This window comes from Cyanistes caeruleus, chromosome 9 (assembly GCF_971803275.1).
Source record: "Cyanistes caeruleus chromosome 9, bCyaCae1.hap1.1, whole genome shotgun sequence".
In the NCBI taxonomy this organism is placed as follows: domain Eukaryota; kingdom Metazoa; phylum Chordata; class Aves; order Passeriformes; family Paridae; genus Cyanistes; species Cyanistes caeruleus.
Window position 1 is genome coordinate 20559211 of NC_141709.1, and position 21570 is coordinate 20580780.

At 38.0% G+C, this 21570-nt stretch overlaps 1 protein-coding gene across 8 annotated transcripts; it reads left to right on the forward strand.

Moving 5' to 3' along the window:
• The first annotated feature begins 275 nt into the window (after positions 1-275).
• SSX2IP (SSX family member 2 interacting protein) lies at positions 276-20649 on the forward strand. 8 transcript variants are annotated; one of them, XM_086901572.1, is made up of 16 exons: positions 279-446; positions 684-808; positions 2447-2516; positions 7063-7196; positions 7915-8081; positions 8330-8530; positions 10155-10265; positions 11495-11630; positions 13260-13335; positions 13413-13584; positions 14365-14515; positions 15713-15849; positions 16259-16429; positions 18501-18609; positions 19468-19588; positions 19769-20649. In XM_086901572.1, exons 4-16 carry the CDS (start codon positions 7154-7156, stop codon positions 19920-19922), a joined length of 1749 nt encoding a protein of 582 aa, XP_086757698.1. In that variant the 5' UTR covers positions 279-446; positions 684-808; positions 2447-2516; positions 7063-7153; the 3' UTR covers positions 19923-20649. The 8 variants fall into 8 exon arrangements, with proteins under 8 accessions (XP_086757694.1, XP_086757698.1, XP_086757700.1 ...); XM_086901574.1 differs by having other exon boundaries at positions 339-446; positions 684-898; XM_086901573.1 differs by lacking the exon at positions 279-446 and adding an exon at positions 475-526.
• The last annotated feature ends 921 nt before the right edge of the window (positions 20650-21570 follow it).

Genomic DNA, 21570 nt, shown 5'->3' on the forward strand with positions numbered 1-21570 from the left:
GAGGAGAGCACGAAGATGCTCTGAGAGCTGCAGCACCTCTGCACCTCAGGCTGAGAGAGTTGGGGCTGCTGAGCCTGGAGATGGATGGCTCGGGGCAAACCTCAGCACACCTGCCCGTTCCCGAAGAGAGCTTTTAAAAGAGAGAGAGTGACTGCTTACGCAGGCAGGGCGCGATGGCACGGGGGGGCCGGGTTTAAGCTGGCGGAGGAGGCGGGCCTGCGGCGGGCAGGTGGCGGAGGCCGGGCCGCTGGGCCGCCGCGGGCGCGGCAGGTGCCGTTACAGCTCTCCCGGCAACCGCCGGCCAATGGCGGCGGGGCGGGCGGGGCGCGGCGCGCCTTAACCCCGCGGGGCCCGGCCAGGGCCGCACCGCCCGCGGGGCTCGCTCGGCAGCCGCTTCCCCCGCCTCCGCCTGCTCCTCCGCCTCCTCCTCCCTGCGGCCGCAGCAGGTGGGGGGTGCGCGGGCTCCGCCGCCCGTCACGGGCGGGGCGTTGGGCGCGGCGGGTAACGGCGGCGGCCGCGGGCGGAGGTACCGGCGCTGCTGTGCTGGGCGCTCCTGCCCAGCCCGGGCGGTGCGGCGCTCCCGTGGTCTGGGCTCGCCCCGGGCCGGGGGAGGGCCCCTGCGGGGGCGCAGCTGCCGCTGGCCCGGGCGGGTGTGGGTCCTGACATGTGCTCCGTTCTCTCAGGCTCCGGCTGACCGCGGGGCGCAGGGAGAGCCGCGGCGGGGCTGGGCTGTGCCGGCGCTGCCCCCGGCGCTGTAGGGCCCAGCGTCTGCTGTCTCTGCGAAGCTACAAGCGGCAGATGCTCGGAGGTGAGAGCCGTAAAGCTTTCTACTGAGTCAGGGAATTTGTGGCTGCTGGAGTTGAGCTGGCGGCTCACGTGATGGAAGAGTACAGGTTTCGTAAGTGACTTGGACATTTTTTAAACGTTATTTAAGATTTTATTTATTTGCGGCAAAGCTACTTTAAATTCGAAGATGAAAGCGTAACGCGAGACTAGTTTGTAGTGCTCCTGCATCCCCAGATTATGTAGAATGCTCTGCTGCTTGCAGTGCTGAGTGAAATAACTAGTTAAGCAGAGCTCCATAGGCTGCCAAGGTATGATAGGAATTTCAGGGCAATGACTTAAAATAAGAGGCATTCGAAGTAAAATGCGAACGAATTAGGTAAATCTTAATAGTGTACTTAGAAAGGAGACCTGGAGAAATGATTTGATACAATGAATGGGGATTTCAAATTATAGGCATTTATGGGGAAGATATTTTTAGGGTTTTTTGATGGGGGCAGAAAGCTGTGATACTAATATCAGTTTTAATTTGGACCAGAAATATCATGGGAGAGGGTAACACCAGGCTCATGGGGATAAATATCTTGGTTTTGAAGCTGGCAGCAGATGCTAAGGGAAAAAGGTTAAGTATAGTTTGGTTGTACAGTAATGCTTTTATATGTGTATCCTCCCAAGATGCTGCAGTCTGGAGTTAAAGGATTTCTGAGCAGAGGCTGTATGTATCTTTTAAAATGTAATAGATGCTGATGGATGTTTCTCGAAAAATTGGAGGTAGTTTATATACTGAGTATTCACAGCACTTCTTGGTGATGCAGGTCCACAGTTTAATTGTGTTTTATGTGGGAAAAAATGCCCTTATTTCCCAGCTTTTGCACTGAATGTTTCACTGCGTTCTTTATAACTGCTGTGTTAAAAGAAGCAAAGAATATTTGTTTTCTGTGTGTTGTTCTGTTTCTCCAGCTGTTTCCTCTTCTGGTTGAAAAGTCACAGCTTATTAGTTTCTCATATGAAAGCACTGCTTGACCTTTCTTGCACCGTATTTAGGTAGATTCTGTCTTTTTTTTACAGGGAAGGTTGTACCTCTGTGAGTTATTTAAGGTGGAGAAGCTCAGTATTCATCAGGAGTCATTATGGTGGTCTTTTCTGCCCTCTGCTCCAGGGTTCTATTAACTGCCTGGGGGCTGTTATTTCCAGAGGACTAATCACAGGGACTCAGGATCTCTTCCTGCATGATAATGCCTAAATAGAGTCTGTTGGTTTAAGTGCATAGCAGAGTTGTGTTTCATTGTGTTAGTTTGTGTTTATGAACAAGGAATTTCAGCTGCTGATTTTTATTATCCATTTGTTCAGTTTGAGGACAACTTTCTGCAGTTTATCATTCAACCTGTGTTTATTTTTGTGAATAACTGTGTCTAGTACACGAGTATATCACGTGTTCATCGCTTTTTTAAAACCCACTGAACAACAGAAATGCCTGACTCTAATTTTTGTCTCTTTGTGACTTTCATGCACTTTGCTCACCCTTCTATAACTTGTTCCTACACTTTGCCCTTTCCCATTTATAATCAGTTGTTAATAAATACCTTAACATTTTAATTGAAGAGCTTTTGGTGGGAACATTGTGAAAAGCTTTTTGAAAATGCAATTATGCTGTCTTGTCCAGATCTTGTTGGATGACTCCTTCTTCCAGAGCACTGTGGCAGACTTGTTAGTGTTCCTTCCTTCCACAGAAGGTATGCTGACATTTCACCAATCCCAGTTGTTTGGAGTTATCGTGTCTGTTCTGTGACATGTTTTGATTAACAGAAAACCTAGAATTTACAGGAGAATTATTCCTCGAATTCCCTGGTAATCTCTAGAGAAGTTATGTAGTTATCTTCTTGCATTCCATGCCTGATTTAATTTTCAGGTTATATGCTACTGAAGCATGTAAGTTTCCTAATTTCTGATAGCTGGAATACTAGTTCTGGCTCTGCCCAGTAAATATCTGACCAACTTCAGGAACCAATAAGACAGTGGTTTGTTTTTCTTTTAAAAAGTTGTCTGCTTGCAGAGACAGCTGTAAGGTTTGACTAAGGCTGACCTCAGGAAGAAGAGGACATGCAGAACTGGTTTCTGAGGTTCTCCTCTTGTCTGTCACATAGGGAGATTTGGTAACAGAATGTTCTGCTATGGCTACTTTTAGTAAGTGTTTTGTGAGTGCTAAGGGAGAAATGCAGTTTTGAATATTAACAATAGAGTTATTGTTCAATGATAGGAAAATGCTAATGTGAAATCCATTGTGTTAGGTCAAAATGGGGTAGGAATTTGGGAGCCAGATAAAATGTTTCCATGTGTTTCAGTGTTTTCAGTGACTGAATTAACAGAATTTCAGTCATCTGTGTGCATAGGATGTAGAGTTGAATCTTGAGGTAATACATCAGATTATATTCCTTGTAACCTGAGTGTTTGAGGCAAAGACCATGACAGAACAGTCACTGAACACTCAATTTTATCAGATGGAAGAGTATAGCTTTGTGTAATTAAATGTGTTGAGAAGATGGAATATTTATTTTCTTAAAAAACTTGGTAATTTTAATTTGTTTTCCCGTTTGTTTTTTTCTAAGTAGAATGGAGTGGAGAAATGTAGTTGGGACTTTTGAGTATGATGCATTTTGAATTAACAGAGACTTCATACCCACAGGCTGGGTGATTTGACTTGATTTTTCATGTTACTTTTGATAATACTGGGAAATTCAGCTGATACAGCTTAAACTTTCCATAGAATGTGGAAAAGTTGAGGGATTTCTTCACCCTCATTTTAAAGCTAATAGATTAATGATTAAATTGCCACAATTTTATTAGTGTGGGAAGAAAAATCTGGGTTCAGATTTAATTGCAAGAGCCATCATTAAAATTACAATATTAAATAAAGGTCACTAAAACTGTAATAGTTTTTTAGAGGAAATGATTCTTTTTACTGTACCATTATCACTGGATGTAATATATATAGATTAGTGCTAATGATACACTGTTATTAGGAATTCTGTAGAGAGACAATAAATGTCAAAACTCCAGGGGGGAAATGGAGGGACTTTCATGGCAATTACATGAATTAAAGTAAGTGTAAGGCATGGTATTATCAGGGATGTATTTGTAAACCTACAATGTCGTGTCTAGAGCGTACCTTAAATTTACCTAGACTTTTGTCTTTTTGTCTATCTGGATAAAAGCCATCTGTGTGGCATCTGTGGATTACTAGGCAAAAGTAAAAGCTTTAAATAGCTCCATAGCTCCCTTTGGATATTATTTGAGAAGAAAAGAATCACACTGGTCTTCAAGTAAATGCTAAGTACCCCCGCAATTTTACAAGTTGGAACACATGCATGTCACAAGTTGTAGTATTTGAAATATACAGAGAAGGAGTGTTGACAATTTCTGGTTGATACTGACTCTACAAACTTTCTTCTGAGACACTGCACCTTTCCAGAGTTGCCTTTCCATATCCTCCCTGCCATGGTGGGGGGATGGAAGTTTTCTGGGTTAGCAAATACTGTGTTTCCCACTTGTCTGGTTTAGGGATGATTAAGGGATGCAATATGACCACAGCACTGTGACAATTCTCTGCTGATTGTGTGTTTTACAAACCCAAGTTACAACTGCTCCTTTTCAAGTTTAAATGTGGTATTTAGAATTTTTTAGTGCACTGGTACTGTGTTAAGTTTATAATTCTACTTCTTGCTGCTTATGATTTTCAAGTTTTTATATGGTTTGAACTCAGACTTATTTAATCAGATTTCTATCTTAAATCTTGGCACATTTATTATCAGTTCCTCTCCTGTCCCCCAAAACACAAATCAGTAATTTTATGAACAGCTTCTTTCAGCTCTTTGGGCTTATGAATTATACTAATTTTGAACTGTAACTGTGTTCTTGAAAAAAAAGATGTATTTATTAGTGAATTATCTAGAAGCTTCTGGAAATACTTCTGTAGCTTTTTGTCCAAAAATTCCCAAGGTGGCTTTCAAAGAAGTTCTGGTATGTTATTACCATGGCAGTGCTTTTTTTTTAAAAGTTCCTTGGGGTTTTTATACTTCATTTGTTCCAACTAGCACTTAAATGCCTTGGTTTGATTACTACTTCCTTGGTTTTAATCAAGCTCTGTGATTTCAGTGGGGTGTATGTTGTGGTCTTTTTATTTAATACAATATTTCTTTTTTCAGTGAGGTGGCTCTGCTCTTGTATTCACACTTTTGAATTTGGGTCCCAGAGGCTCATTTTTGCACAATCCATCCATGCCTTGGCCTCCAGGAATTTCTTGCTTGGGAGAGGAAGTGACACTGCCAATTGGGGCAATTACCTCTAGAAAGCAGTGGGTGAAAGCGGGTTTTTGGGCAAGTCATTGACCCTGGTAGGGAAGTAACTATAACAAATGCCTTTGTACAGGGTAGTCTTGCTGAAGCATCTGCTCTAAATGAATGTGTGTGTGATTTGCAGGGTGAAAATTTCGGGAATCATTGCATTCTTAGACCTGGATTAGTCCTGCTTCCAGTCAGACATTGTTTAGGGTGACAGATGCTGTGTCAGAGTAGTATTGTCAGTGCAGAGAGACCTGGGGGTTGATAATACTGTGTGTTCAGTGAGTGTGGGTGCAATCTCTTAAAGAATAAAAGCCAGTTTGTTTGGAAGTAGCAGCATATCTAAAATTAGGTGAGTATTTTTGTGGACTTTCCAACAGTCCTAGATGGAATTTGTCTTGAGGTTCTTAATAATCTTTGAAAAAATGTTATTAGATTGCAGGATTGTGATGTCAGTAATGAAAACATACTTAAACATACTTGTACCTTCATTTGCTGCCTTTTTCTCATATGTTTGTCTATCTATCTGATAGATCCAGCAGAAATGAAAGTAGCATATAAGAAGTGTGTCCTCTTAATAGTTACTGACTTCTGAATTCCATTTTGAAGGCACTGTTGTCTAATTAATTTGTGAACATCTTGCTTTTACTGGGGGAAAGAAAGAAAAATATGCATAAATTGTGTAGAGAGAAAGCAGAGCAAACCATTTCTTCAACAAGAACAGCAACAATTGTTACATTGACTGTTTTCTTGCTGCCTTATGTGTACTTTCTGATCTGGAAGTTTTCAGGAGCTACTAAATTACAACACATGGGAGGAATAACTGTTTACCTTTTTTCCCCGTGTACATTTATGAACCTGGAAAAACGTTTATCTAGCTGGATAATTATTTAGAGGGCTTTTTTTTTAGTGATGAGCATTTTGTACAAGGCTTTGGTGTCAGAAATTTAGAAGTAGCTTAGCCTAAGTGTGTTTATTGGAACATTAGCAAGTGGTTAGGGAGGAACATCCCTGTGCTGTAAAATCTACTGAATCCATCTAAAACAGACTTTAGACTTCCTTCCAAAGTGTTGGTTGAAACAAAGGGGCCTTCTTTTCTGTCAGGTGGAAAGTTTGTTTCCCTGAAGTATCATTGTTCCTGTAACAGCTGATGGGTTGTGCTATCCAAATCTTTAGCATCCAAGCTGGATTTAAAGTTTCCAGCAGTGAGAGATAACTAATGCTATTATGTGCCTTCTTAGTGTGCAGTGGAGGTGGGGTGAGGGGACAATTAGTTTGTTCTTTCTTTCGTGTGGGTGGCTTCCCTTTGGTTTCCAGAGGGACAGTGCTGTACTGAGTGGCTGTGCCAACAAGGCTAAGGCTTCTCCTATTTGTTTCCTTCAACAATTTTGGAGTTTCTGCAAGGAAGCAAGCAACTTGCTAGGGAAAGGCAGTATTACTAAATGTATAAGTTAATATAAATGGTTAAATATCTATTTAAATTTCCTTTGCCCTCTGCCTATATATCCTCTCTAGAGCCTTTGTAATACATCTCTTTAAGTAACAATCCCATTTAGACAGAAATATGTTAAAACTTCATATAAGTTTACGATAATAAAATTGCTTCCTGGTTACATATGGCAGGAAAAAGTATTTGGCTTGCTCTGTTTCCTCTGATGTACATCAACAGAAACAACTAGTTATCTACAGTATGAGTCTTTATTTTCATGTGTGTATGGCATTTTGGCTTTAGTTAATGGCTTACAAGACAGTTAAGGCTAAATATAGAAAGATGCATCATTTTTACAGAATACTATTTGCTGTGCTTATCGCTCTCAATTCATTGTAAAGAAGTAGAAAAATTTCACTTGGTTCAAGTTCAGTAGTCACTCTCCTGTGCCTTCTTTAACCTTCTAGCTGTATTAGCTGCTTTTGTTAATCTAAAATGCTCTTGCTATTTTAGGAGATGCCTACGTAACACACATTGCTAGCAATTGTACTAAATACTTTGCTGCTGAACCAGTTACTCAGGTACCCAGCCTGTCTCTGTTGCTATGGGAGATTGGAAGACTATTACTGTGCCGGTGCTGTCACCAGGTAAACTGGGAATATTTAGAATTTTGTTCATCTGCTGATTTTACCAGCGATGCTATAGCAGCTAAGGAGAGAGACTGGAGTTTTGTGCGTGACATATTTGAGTAATTAAACAGCATGGTAAATAATACAAGCAGTGCTTTGTCTTGGATTGAGTTCTTACAGAAATGCTAATGTAAAATACTGTACTTGCATATGTATAGAAAGGTTAAGAGCTTGCAGTCACATTTTGTTTTTTATAATCATATCTATCAATGTATCTTGTGTTTTCAAAGATTTCTGTGCTTGTTCTATATTCTTTTGCTTCATAAATTGGTTACAAATTTGTTAAAGGAGTAAATACCTTCTTGCCTATTTCTGCCTAGTGGAAGAATACAGCATACACTTAATAAGTATAATAATATCATACTTTCTATAAGAATTTTACTGAATACACATCTCTTGCACCTGTGTTGTAGTAAGTCAGTAAAAAGGAAGTGTGGTCAGTTTTTTCTTAGTAGATGAGTAACACTTGAAAGGTACGACACTCCAAAGTGTTATTGACTAAATCTTCAGTGGAAGTTTCTTTTTTATATATATTGTGAATTGTTTAATGTCATTCTTGATCAAATTCTCAGCTCTAGAATCTAAATTTCTGTAAATTACTTGTGTACATAAGGCTTTGATTTTTATGTGATGTGTTAAAATAATAGCTGATTTCTTCTTAATGTTTAACTTTTAGATAGCAAAAATACACTTCCATATACCTCAGAAAGCAAGAGATCTCCTACAAGCATGAGCTCACAAGTGCTACGCTTGTCACTGCCTTCATCCAAAAACATGCACAGCTTTTTCGGTGCCTTCTGCACAGAAGAGAATATTGAACAGAGTATATCCTATATTGATAGGGTAAGCAAGATCTTTCTGTTTATTGGAGATTGTTACCTACACACAATTGATTGTGATAAAAAAAAGATTGACAGGATTAATAAGGCTTCTTCATCAGTGCCCAGCAGCTGAAGTTGGTGGGAAGTAAGATTCAGGTTTTCCCCCTACATACAGATTTCACCTAATACTGTTCTTCCTTTGGAAAATGGTGAGAGATTGATCCAGTTATTGATCTCATTTTCCCCCTCTCCCCCCTTGTCTTTTACCAGGAATTGACAACATTGGGATTTCCTTCTATTTATGCGGAGTCCAGAGGAAAAGAATTAAATTTAATATCTATCATAAATTGCATGAATGGATTGCTTGTACTGCAGCACAAGAACCTTCGAGCTCAGGAAGAAGTAGAAATGCAGCATCTGAAACTGGGAAGTGATATGGATCACTTACAGAACTGCTATGCTAAGTTAAAGGTAGAAAACAAGATCATTCCACTAGAATTATGCAGCTCTCTGCATTCTTAACAGCAAGTCCTTTTTTTTATTTTTTTTTCCTACCCAGTACTAATTTGCAGTTGCATTTTCATGTATATTTTGGGGTTTTTGAAGTCTTTTTTCCAAATGAAAATGCCTTAAAGTTAACGAAATATGAATTAATAAGAAAACTTCTAATTAGAATTTTAGCCTCCTTAACCAAGGAAGGGGAAAGACTGAATTGGGAGTGTTAATGTACACTTTGAGTATTAAACACTTCAGTTCCTATTAGCATTTTAGCATTACTTAAAAGGGTATGCCCAGCTCTAAAAGATAAATCCCCAATGTAATTGTAGCAGGTAAAAGCACGGATAACTCTTCTAGTGCAGGGTTTTTATTAGTCTTTTTCCATATCATTAGCTTTCTATATGTGTTTTTTTTGTTGCTGGATTTCTTGAACATCCAGCTATAAAGTCTTTTTGTAAGAATTGCTCAGAATCTGTTGTCAAACCAGAAGTTACTAAGCTTCATTTTATCAAAGGGTAAACACATGCTTAAGGCCAGCCCCTGTGGAGTAGCTGATATATTGGAAGTTCCTGGGTGCACTTGTATGTGCAGTCATATTAGAAAAGACTTGACTTTCCCTTAATTCTGTTAAGAAAATAAAATAGAAAAAAAGAGAAAATATTTCAGTGCATGACTCAGTGCTTTTTTAGGTTTGCTTTTCACTTGGGCTGGTTGGCACCATCTCCCTCAGAAATACTGCTGTGGATTTTCAAAATCATAGTAGCCCTTTTGCTGAGATTGGTCATTCATGTAGAAGGATTTTGATGACATTAAAAGTTATCTGTAACTGCACTGATTTTTATACAAACACTATAAAACGTGAGGTTCTAAAGCACTCCAGTTATTTTGCCTAGATGAATAGCTTTAAGGGGAGAGGGAAATCTAGTGCTACATAAATCCCAGAGCATTTAATTTGGCTGTCAGCTTGTGAGGTTTCTCATGTAGATTCCTTCAGATCCATACAGCAATCCTCCTGACTTGCACTATTGTGTCACCTGTATTTCACTGTGGTTTGTTAAGAAGTTCTTGTTGCTTAAATATATCTGCACATTTGTACCTTGCTTTGCATATAAAGGAAAAGCTTGTATATAGTATTTGGATGTCATTTAAGCTGCCAATTTCAGGTCTGAGTCTTATTTGTGGACAAAACTTTCTGAAATGCTAGTTTTGCATTGTCTGTTAGGATGAGCTCATCCGTCTGTCCTTCTCTGTGAATGTGAGATGTTCCATTTGCATTGTTATGGTCACAGTCTGTATATCTGTGTTAATTGTACCCTCTATTATTCAACAAAAATGCTCCAGTGAAACTGTAGTTCCAAATTCATCCAGGCTGCTTAGTATCCACCTCACTCTCAGAGTACAGATATGCTTACAGAATCCTGACTTAATGAAAATGTCCTAATTGTAAAAGTTAATATCTTTTAAATACCAAGTCGTATCTCAAGTGAGGTGGTTTGGCAGTTTGGTTAACATGGCTTGTTTGTTTTGGTTGGTTGGTTTTTTTTAAATCTTATGCTTTTAATTCTTATTGATACTGAACTATCAACACTTTTTCTAGGAACAGTTGGAATTATCTAAAAGGGAAGTAGTTGGGCTTCAGGAAAGAGACAGACAACTGCAAAGCAAGAACAGAAATTTGCACCAGTTACTTAAAAATGAAAAGGATGAAGTGAGTTGTTTTGTACATTAAGTCATTATATAGATATTGAAGATTTCATTTTCTTCCTTGCACAGAGTGCTGTAATTGCTCATTTTGAATGTGGTTTTTTTTTTTGTTGGTAAATGTCTTTCAAAGTGACTGGCATGTTGCATATAGATAAATAGATTCTGTAAGGGAGAGTTCAAAGTTGCAACAATAGTAGAGACTACTGCAGAAATGCAGATGTGCAGTTCTCTGAGATTTTCTGTACAGCTATATCTTTGAATGTTCAGAAAGTAGGAGGGGCAACAGGATTCTGTCACTTACTCAAACATTTGTGTATAGAGGCTTTTGGGGTTTTCTTATTCTATTATAGGGGGAAGCAAAGGACCAATAAGGGAGGTGGGGGGAAACCCAGCTCAAAAACACAATCTCATTAAACATGAATATCTTGAAACAGCATCAGAAAATGCTTTGACACCCATGACATTTCTTAGTTTGGGATTTGTTTCCTGTATGCTCCTTCCCTAGCATTGTACTTCATATGGCTCCTATGTTTTTGTGAATGTGGCTCCTCTAAGTTTCTGTGATCGTTCTGTGTTCATAAACATGTTCGTATGGTTGGGAATCACAGAACTAACTGTACATCGTGAACTTCCTAAAGTTCCAGCTTAATACTGAATTTGCTGTATGTTTGTAAGGTTAAATCAGAAAATTCTAGAAACTCCAAACAATACAACCCTAGGAATTGATAGTACTTGTCAAAAATTTGCCTTATGATATTTTAATGTTCTTTTAGACCAAATGGAATAGTCTGTTTTTCAATGTCCTGCTGCCCCAAGGAAGAGGAGTTTTTTTTTAGTGTAAGCCTAACAAGCTTGCTTTAGAATTGGAGTAAACCTAGATCCTGAACATGAATTACTGAAAGTAAAGATGTATCTCTCTCTGCTCTGTTCAGTAAATATGTTAAAGGTTGTGTGACTTACCAGAACATGAATTCAGTTGTACTTCAGAGGAATTATAGTATTTTAATCTGCTGCTTCTGATGTGGGTTTTTGCTGAAAAGAAACTACCTAAGAGATAAGTCTGAGATCAGAATCCATGGGGTGGGAGAGCTCTTCTGATTCCTTTTGTCACTTTCTTTCACTAGAAGTACATTTTGATAGAAGTTTTGTTTTGCTTCATGCATTTTGGTTTTCTGAAGAAATCTGTGTTTGTACTTTAGTTCAAGAAACAGCCTTTTGTGGCATTGCTTTTAGGTCCAGAAGTTGCAGAACATAATTTCAAGTAGAGCTACACAATACAATCATGATATGAAGAGGAAAGAGAGAGAATATAACAAATTAAAGGAACGCTTACATCAGTTAGTCATGAATAAAAAAGACAAAAAGTTAGGTAAGTAGTGCCTTTGAATTTTACAATAGCAAAATTAGCATTTTCTGTATGTTCCAGAGCCAATTTTAAGCATTTTTGTCTTTAAAGACAATGCGACCCTCTTGCAAATTTTATTTGGATGTTAGGATGTTAAAGAAAAGATCAATATTTCATGTTAACTGACTGTGTAAGACTTTTCTGTATTGTGTTCCATAAGATCACTTATCAAACATGAACCAAATGCTGATGTTTACCAAATGAGGTGGATTTGGTTTTTTGGTGGCTTTTTTTTTTCCTTTACTGAGGAAAATTTATTCCTAGGATTCCATAGGAATCAATGCCTATGCTAGAGCTATCTCTCCTCTATTTTTTAACTACTGTTGCTGTCACAAGATTTTGGAAAACATCATAAACTGTATTGTTCCAAGCAGTTGCCATCAGGAAGGCACACTGTGAGCTTTTTTACTTTGGAAGTACTAAACTCTGCTTGTGGTCAGCACAAGTAATGAGAGGTTTGAGAGGAAGTTACACAAGGCAGAAGTACCATCCTGTACTCTGTGAAATGAGGAGAAACCAGATCTCCTTTATCATGAGTACCTGTATGTTGTACTGCCCAAAAATTGTGTTCAAGACATTTGTCAGTGCTATTTACCATAAATAGAATTTTCTGTGAAAAATGGCTGAAAATGGGTATTGTTGTTAGGTATTAAAAAGAGGAGTACCTTTTGGTCCATATATCTGGCCTTTAAGTATTTATCTAATATATTTCCAGTAGAAGGGAAGTCCTACTCTTGTCCACCTGCCACCCCCAAACTCAGCTGTTTGCCAGCTGTAATGCATTTTTTAGTAAGCTCTTTTAGTTCACTAAACCAGAAGAAAACGATTCATGTTGTTGCCAAGATAGTTCTCTGCTGACTTACTTTTCTGAAAGTCCTTGTGATTAAGCCGAACCAAGTTAGGACACAGTAGGAGGAACACCTATTCTGGCTGCAGAAAATCTTTAGATATCATCAGTTCAGTAAGCTCTAGAAACTTCATCCGGAGGTCAGAAAAACTTAAACATTCTTGACTTCAGGTGACTAGTACTAGTTGAAGTATCAGTGAGATGAAAATAGCAGGGTTTTAAACTAGTTACTATTTTCTTGATATCTAACCAGCTTGGACCACTAATCTGTAGTCATATATTGGGTTTGGGCTTTTGTTGGTGGTGTGGTTGGGGTTTTTTAGTTTGTTTTTATTCAAATGTGCACAGAGAAGTTTCTTTGTTTTGAGGAATAGCTTATGAAACATTAAGAAGTTCCTTATCCTAAACAGGAAATAAAACTGGCATTATTGCCAAAATGAGCATAGAGTTGATACATTGATATAAAGGTTGAAATAGGGGTGAAGCTGACATTAAGAAATGCATAAAAAAGAAAAGACATGATGAGAATACATCCTTCTGAGTTTTCAAACTCAAAAACTTATCTTTTTTTTTTTTTTGAACGGTGTTATTTTTGCTTTAACCAGGGCCATGTGGTTTCATGAGTCTGAAGGGGGGTGGTATTTGAGTAATGTGGTCTTTTTATAGTAACTACATATAAATGCAATGTCATCTAAATATCTATTTGCATATTGTTTCACACTTTGAAATATCCTTTTCATTTGTAGCTATGGAAGTTCTAAATTATGTTGGTAGAGCTGATGGGAAGAGAGGTGCATGGAGGACTGATAAGACAGAAGCCAGGTAGTTGTCTTAGAACAACATTAATTGAAGCATGTATTAGGGCTGTTATGTTGTTACTGTAAGATTATTTCTTCCAGAAACGAAGAAGAAATGTACAAAGTTCTGTTAAGTGATTATGAACAACGCCAAAAACAGCTTTTACTGGAAAATGCTGAGCTAAAGAAAGTTCTTCAGCAAATGAAGAAAGATATTATTTCACTTCTTCCACCACAGAAACAAAAACCTAAAGAAAGATCTGAAGATGGGCTGGTAAGTGTTCTTCAGTTAAAATTAAATCTCCATAGTAGTTTGGTATAGTGCTGAAGTCATTTGATAGTTATTTAAAAACAGTAAGCCTCTTATGAGAGTTGCAGTGGATTGCACACCATGTACTTTGTGTGAAATCCATCCATGTTTGAATATTCTGCTCTCTGTGAACAGGACACAGTGTATTCTTTCCAGCAAGTCAATTAAAAGCTTGAAAATATTCTTTGAATGAATTTAAATGTGGTAGCTACTGGTATGTAATTCTACGTTGAAACACAAAATACTGGATTTTGCGTGCCTGGGGTTGGTTTGTCTGTTTCCAGATTTTAAGTATTTATTTACACAGGATGTTTTTATTGAACAGTTCACTACCATGGCTATGTAGAAAAGCACTAGATTCTCTGTCATCTTCTTTATAAGATGTGAGGACTCTTCTTCACTTGACTGGATGACTTGCCCCCATACTGGCGCAGCTACTGCTTAAGTCTGACAGTAGAACTCAGCAGTCTGGACCTGTCTAGGTTGAAGATGTGAGAGTGACTGAGTCTTGCTAGCTGACCCATGGTCTCTGGTGGGGTTCTGGGGACTGCCTGGTCACCTCAGCATTATGCTGTCAGGGAGCTGAACTTCCTGAGAGTCAAATTTCCCTGGATGGAAAAATCTTTCCTTTATGTAAGGGTTTTTCTTCTCTTCAGTAAATTGAATGTGTACATATTTATTTAAACAAATACACATATTTGGAAGGGTCAAGTGGTTTGCACCTTCTTATTTCTGCTCCTACAGGTGCTGTCAGACCAGGAGGAAGATATTGGAGAATTAAATAAAGAGAATATGTGGGAATTATCTTGTGAAACTGTGCGAGAACAGCTTACCAACAGCATTAGAAAACAGTGGCGAATATTGAAAAATCACGTTGAAAAGCTGGATAACCAAGGTTGGTGTTTAACTGCATTATATGTACATGTAAAATACATTTTAGAAAAAGTAATACAGATGTGACAGTTGGAAATAACTGAATGCAAAATACGTAATTCCCTCTCAAGAGCCTTGTCTTGCCACATCCTCTTAGAGTTCTTGTGGCATTCTAAAACAAAGCAACTGATGGTATGGTGCTGGACTCTCCTTATTTCCAGCTGTTAAACAGCATTAAGACAGCTAAAAATATATAAAATTCTTTCCTAGTATTATTTTCCCATGCAAGTAAATGCAGCCACTACCACAGGGATGTTTGCTGTCAAGAGTAAGATTGTGAGAAGGTCATGCATGCAATTGCAAATACAAGAGCAGGTGGCCTTTGAGAGTATGTTTACACCCTAGACAGGATTTTAAGAATGCTTGTAATAATTTATTTGGTGTACCTGAAAAATAAGCATCGGAAAAAAAAAGTTACAATTATTTGCTCTTCTTCAGAGTCATCTTCTAGGTTTTTTTAGTTTAATGGGTTGACCCTAGTATAGCCCTTCAGGGTTCTATTGACGTTCAAATACTGGCTTTAGGGGATCAAAACTTGGCTGATTTACAGCCGTTGTGATTTAGCTATGCATTAAGTTAAATAAAGCAGAATGGGATTGTATGAAATACAACCATTTCTGTAATTCATTCCCTTACTGGAATAAAAACATGCATCCAATGTCAGTTAGCTCCATTTCTCCTTCACAGGACTTGAAGGAAAAGGCTTTCTTTTTATATCTGTGATAAATATAGCTGTTGTCATATTTTTATGGACACATAAGCCCTTCAAAAATGGGCTCAGAAGAATGGGCTAGCAGCATGTCAGTGAAAAAAAAACACCTTTTATTGTCTTGAGTTTTCTTTTAAATGACTGCTGAAACAAGTGAGGATTTTGTGTAACACTTACTGCAGTGTAGATGGTTGGTTTACCTTGAGGACTGTGAAACAGCCATGTTTTCATTGGTTTTGGGGTTTTTTTCCCCGTGAACTGGATTTAATGGGTAATTACAGATGTAGTACCAACTCTGGATCTCTTGTCTCTGATAAAAATGCTTTTGAGTACACTGTCTATCTGTCTTTCAGGGTGAACCAAATACCTTTTGTTCTTCCAAGGAGTGTCTGATATGAAGTATTGGGGGTTTTTTAACTTGTTTTAAAGATGCTTTTTTTTCTTCCTTAGTGTCACGTGGACATTCAGGAGTTTTGAATGAAAAAGATGTCATTTCAAGAGAAGACCATGAGCTAGAAACTGGAAAGCTAGAGTTAGAGATTCAACAATGTAAAGAAATGATCAAAACTCAGCAACAGCTTTTACAGGTAGTAGGCTTTTTGTTCTTATTTTTCTCAATTTAATCCCAAGTGTATTTTGTTTAATGCTCCACTCTTCTTGCCTCTGAGCCTTTCTCCATTCCTTGATCATGCTTTTAAAATAGAACAACTTAGTGGGTTGTCTAACTGTGCTAGTGGCTTGGTTAGTAATTTAAGGACTTTTTACCCCGGTAGAAATAATTTTGGGGGGGCTAAATGAAGGTGAGGCTTCCTGAAGAGGGACATTTTGATTGCTATCTGAAATATTCCCCCACTATCCAGCAATTTGATATCTACTGCATTTCTTCCGTATTAAACTTGAACCATTTTTCTGATAAAATTGAACCTATGGAAATGCTGTACCTCTTATAAGTTACTCACAATTTAACATTTGTCTTTTGTTGCTTTATATCTCCAGCAACAGCTTACATGTGATGATGATGACACCACTCTGTTACTACAAGACTGCTATTTGTTGGAAGAAAGAGAGCGTCTTCAGGAAGAATGGAGACTATTTCGAGAACAAAAAAAGAATTTTGAGAAGGAACGAAAAAGTTTTACAGAAGCTGCTATTAGATTAGGACTTGAGGTATTAGGAAAGGGAGCTCTTATGGAAGATGAATTACAAGTCCTTTATACATGCTAAAGTGGAGCCTTCCAGCAATATCAGTTTCTGATGTCTACAGAGGAAGATAACTGCCATACTGTACAGAACATATCTTGGGTTGTTCTGGAAGATCATTCTCTTGGCAATTGAAAAAGCCAAGGTTTTTGTGTATTGGAAAATACAGTTTCTGCAACTGAACCAAACCAGTTTTGTTTTAGCGTTTGAAATATCTTAAGTACTTACAAAATTTACTAGCTAAATCCCTTAGACACTGCTAAAGTTTGGTTTATAAGTAAGGCTTATACAATTTTCAGTCAAATTTGTCCTCAGGATTGAATCTCAAAGGCAATTGATTTCTAAACTTTGGTGAAAACCAGTGACTTTGCAAAAACACCGAGTAATTGCTATGTTTCCCTTAGTAGAGTCATCATCTGTTCTGGTTTTGTAGCTAAGCTGGCCAGTAAAACATAGATACTGGCAGTCAGGGTAGATGTGTCTGTGAATGAGCTCTAGCACATGTCCTTTGGTCTAGCCCATAGTTTGGGTCAAGAATGTGAAGGGGGTTACAAGTTTGGCAGGGAAAGGTCATGATGATGTGATTGTGAAACTAGGATGGTACAGATGTGACAGGAAAAAATAAATTGACTTCATTGCTTACAGAACAGCTTGCTTTGATGTGCAGAACAGAGAGTTGGAGTGAGATGTGATTAAAGTTTATAAAGCTGTGGATTCAGTTTGAGCAGACAAAAGTGCTACTGTTGTTCACGAAGTCCCTCAAGACTTGGACTAGAGGGAACTCTTAATTTTAAAATTAAGTCAGAAATATACCCAAAAAGGTACTTACTGGGTTTTTTTTTTATAGTTAGGTAGTTGACTTCTGGATTTCTTTTCAAAGGAGATTGTAAAGGCAATGTGTACCATCAAGTTCAAAAAGCAGTTGCCTGAGCTTATGGGCAACACACAGATAATAAAAATTGGGGCACAAGGGGGTGCCTTTCAGTATCCATAATCAAATGATTTTTGGGAATGGGAATCTTTGAGGGAATGCACTGCAAAAAGTGGTAATGCTTATAAATAGCATCTCTTGTGGCCATTGTTGGAGAGAGAATGTGGAGCTAAATGGCCAACCTGTCTGACCTAGAATATAAAATAATCTAGATTTCACTTAAGCTACTGGGATAGCAGTAGCTCACATGGTAACAAATACTAGCTATGACTAATTTAATTTTATTTGCATTTTAGTGAGTTGGTTAATTTCATGTTGCACATTGAATTCAGCTTTAAAAATCGTGAGTGATAATAAACAGTAATTGTTTGTCTGGAAGTGTTTAGGACTACATTGCAGCATAAATATAACTGCTCATGCTTCAGCTTGTCACAATGCTGAAGTATGAAATGAGATGCAAAGCTTTGTAGGTGTTTGTGAAAGTTTGCGTTGGAGTTCAGCTTCCTCTGTTTTTCTACTAACATAGAATAGGAGCATCCTGTTTCACTGATGGTTTTTGGAGATGAAATACCTTATTGCTTGATTCCAGAGCCATGAGATCTCTTGGAGCTTGTCTGTTAGGCGTTATTTTCTTTTTCTGCTTAGAGGGGCTGGAAAGTGAAACAACCCCTTTTTTTTTTGCCCCAGTTTTAGACAGAAGCAATTGGCTCTATTTTCAATGTAATTTTTCCCTGTTTAGGAGGCTTAAGCAGTAGTTGTTCCTGGCAGCTGCCTTGGATGAGGGCTGCTCCAAGAGTTAGTGCTGCTCTGAGGGGGATAGGGAGCATAGGAGATAGTGCCACTGGGGTGTAGAGCAGTAAAGTGAAAGGATTACTCAGACCTCTGTGGAACAAACAGTGGGACTTGGCTTGTAAGTGCCTCCTCAGCCAATCCTCATTGGGCTCAAAAGCTTGTCTACAGACGGTATTTGCTGTGTTAAGCTGCTGGCTCTCCTTAGTGACATGGACATGTTATGACTTTGGCTTTCTGAAGTAGAATAGCATCAGTTTAATGTGGGCTAGGCTTTTTCCTGTCGTTGTAAGTGTAAACTGTCATTTCTTTTCTTAGAGAAAGGCATTTGAAGAAGATAGAGGAGCATGGCTGAAGCACCAGTTCTTAACTATGACTGCTGATTGCAAGTCTGAAAATGTGACAACTCCAAGTGCCTTCTTAAGAAGCAAGTATTTGGTTCAATTTATGTTCTTTCACAATTTCTTTTTCTTTCAACTAGAAGTCACAACTATGAACAAAACAATTAAAAAACCAAAAGGTCCCAAGAAAAAATTTACTGTGCATCTGTGTGCCTCCACATGTCAGGGTAACTGATGGTTCAAAATTTCTTTTTTAAAAGGGAATTGTAACTCCCTTCCTGGTAATTACTTATGTAGTGAATTTGTATTTGCGAAACAATCTAGTGCGTATCAAATACCTGAAAACACAGCAGGTAGCTTTCAGGTGCTTTCATGCATACTGTAAAATGTGTAATCACTCTCTAATGTAATCACTTTTCCACTTCATATGAAAGCATTGAAATCTAAATGTGAGAAGGGATTGATTAGGCGGTGCTAAGTTGGCCATGTCTTTCTATTGACTTGAGTGATGGTTTGGTTCATGTAAACAGTAAGACATCTAACTTCATTTTGATTTTGTTTTCTGTATTCTGACAAGCTTGCAGGTTCTCATGTTGGTGTTAATTACTGTCTGTGCATGCTGGAGAAGTCTTTACTTGAGGAATAAAAAAAGCTTTATCGATTGTAAAGTGAGAAATTACATTTGAGTGACTTCATATGACTACTTGCTGTGGTGGCTGTGTATGCAAATGCTGCATTTTCAAATTTAGAATTTTAACATAACTTCATTCAATAATATATGCTTTTAAAAAAAATATCCCAGGTATATATCAGTAAGAGTTATTATTATAGCTCTGCCTTAAGGCCTTTGTTTTAATTTTTTTTTAGTAGAGGACACAAAGACTTGAAGGACTTGCTTTTTTCCAGTGGACTGCAGCTTAACTGATGATGTGTGTCTCTCTTAGGTTCTGACCCAGACATTTGTTTAGTGAAGTCTGCATCTCGGCAAAAAAAAACTCCCTCTGTGTTAAGTCCTACTGTTTCACCAGAACCGTGCCAGATATCTCAGTATATTACACAAAACAGGTTTGTGAAACAATGTTGTAGATGTTTTTTAGAGTGCTGAACACTGTATAGAGCACAGCATAATCTAAAGCTTATGGTTGATGTATAACAAAGGATATTAAACATTATATCATCAAAATAATACTGTTTCCATTCAAAGCATTATTTATTTGCATTGGAACTTTTTTTTTCTGCTTCCAGTGTTGCATCAGAAAAACCTGCTGCACATAACATGCCAAATCTGTGTATGGAAAGTGATGACAAAGAAGAAACTGAAGAATGCACAAAGTCATGGGAAGACTCTGGAGTTGGCACTCTGCTATGCAGAAACTTGCTCATGGAACAGCTGCCTTAGACTTCTAGGGTTGCCTGCTGGGATTTTTGTTAGAGACTTGTTCATAAACTTATCATTCTAAATGAAACAGAATGCTGTGAGTTTGATCATTCTTCTAGAGGATTATGTGGTGATCTGAATTGTGGTGTGTTTCTGTGTGTGCACATGGCTTTTATTTTTTAGACCACTTTTTGCCTCTTTCTTGCAACTCTTGAAAGAAAACTTAAAAATATATAAAAGCTTTGATATTTTTCTAGTAACAGAAGCTCTAATTCTGTGAATAAAGCAATGGTCTGAAACTTTGACTGTAATGAAATACTGGATCCTAATGTTACCTTTCATCACAGGCAGAGATAGCACTTTTAGAAATTGTTTAATTATTGGAAACGTTCATTTATGTCTCAAGTGTAACTGGCATTAAATCCTCTTTTGCCTCGACTTGAATGTACAGTATACTGTAGATTTTTAACAAAACAGGTTCTATATTTATTGTGTGATTTGAAAATACCTCTTTGATATATTAATGATTTAAAGTGCAAAATCTTTATATATTTGTAAATAGAACAAGTGGTTATGCTGAGAAACCATGAAATGAAACATGCATACATAAATATTATTTTACATGGCATTTTAAATTGTTTTATAGTGATACTCAGTTTACAGATCCATTAGGGCTTTCAATGGTTCAGTCAGGAACCAAAGTATTTCAAATGTGAACAATAAACGTGTAATTCTATTCTAAAAAAAACCCTGGTTCTATGATTTGTGTGCAGTAAAATTTTAAGCTACCATGGTTATGGGGCTGTGTACAATGTCTACAAATCTGGTACTGGTTTTGTATTTTGTTGGATTTTGTTTTAGTTGACTCGAGTTTTTGTGTAGCCTTGGGGAAGTGTCTTTTGTTTATAATGTAATAAAAATAGCCAAGTTAGAGGTAAGATGTTTCAAGGTATCCTTTACCTTACTCAGTGCATGTAATTTTCCTTGGCCAGTACAAATCCAGCTTCTCTTGTTGGGTTTTTGTGCATATGTGATCATATATAGCTCTGCATGTGTGATCACTTGTATAGCTCAGATCCTTGTGTAACTGTCCCTTCGGAAGATGTCTGAGCTTAAACTGCCTTTCTTAGGGTAAGAGGTGGGAAATTAACTCAAGTTTAGAATCCTTCACTGAAATGCATTGTTGCTCTGCCCATTTTCTTCAGCCTGGGATGGAGTGTAGTGATTGGATTATCTGGAAAAATAGCAGTAGGATAATACAGGGAGGAGAAGAAACTGCAGTTCTCAAAGAAACTAAGGTAAAAAGCTGCAGTTTGGTCCATTGAGTTCCAGCTTGAGATGAAGTAATAGCCAGTGAAAACTGCAGGGGATACTTGTGTGGTTTTCATATAGCACCTGTGAGGGAGTAGAAGTGGATATAATGATATGCTAATGTCTTGGTGGGCTTTTTGCTGCATGGGTAGTCAGGTTGGAGAGAAAACATCGTATTTCTGTTTCTCCTGTTCTTACCTAATAAATGGGTGTTCAAAGTCATGTTGTTCACTCTAGCTTTTTAGCAGTGTACAGTTGCTGTTTCATGTTTCCCAGCTGTTGGGCAGCTCATGCCTGAATTTTATTTGTGGAAGAGTACATACACATCAAAAAACTTAAGTGAAACCTTAATATATTA

Excerpts from the sequence above, each read along its gene's own strand:
- SSX2IP (XM_086901568.1), top strand. The coding sequence starts at position 7,154 with ATGGGAGATTGGAAGACTATTACTGTGCCGGTGCTGTCACCAG. Across the intron at positions 8,531-10,154 it reads ACTGCTATGCTAAGTTAAAG|GAACAGTTGGAATTATCTAA; the intron begins GTAGAAAACAAG and ends CACTTTTTCTAG. Across the intron at positions 13,585-14,364 it reads AAAGATCTGAAGATGGGCTG|GTGCTGTCAGACCAGGAGGA; the intron begins GTAAGTGTTCTT and ends CTGCTCCTACAG.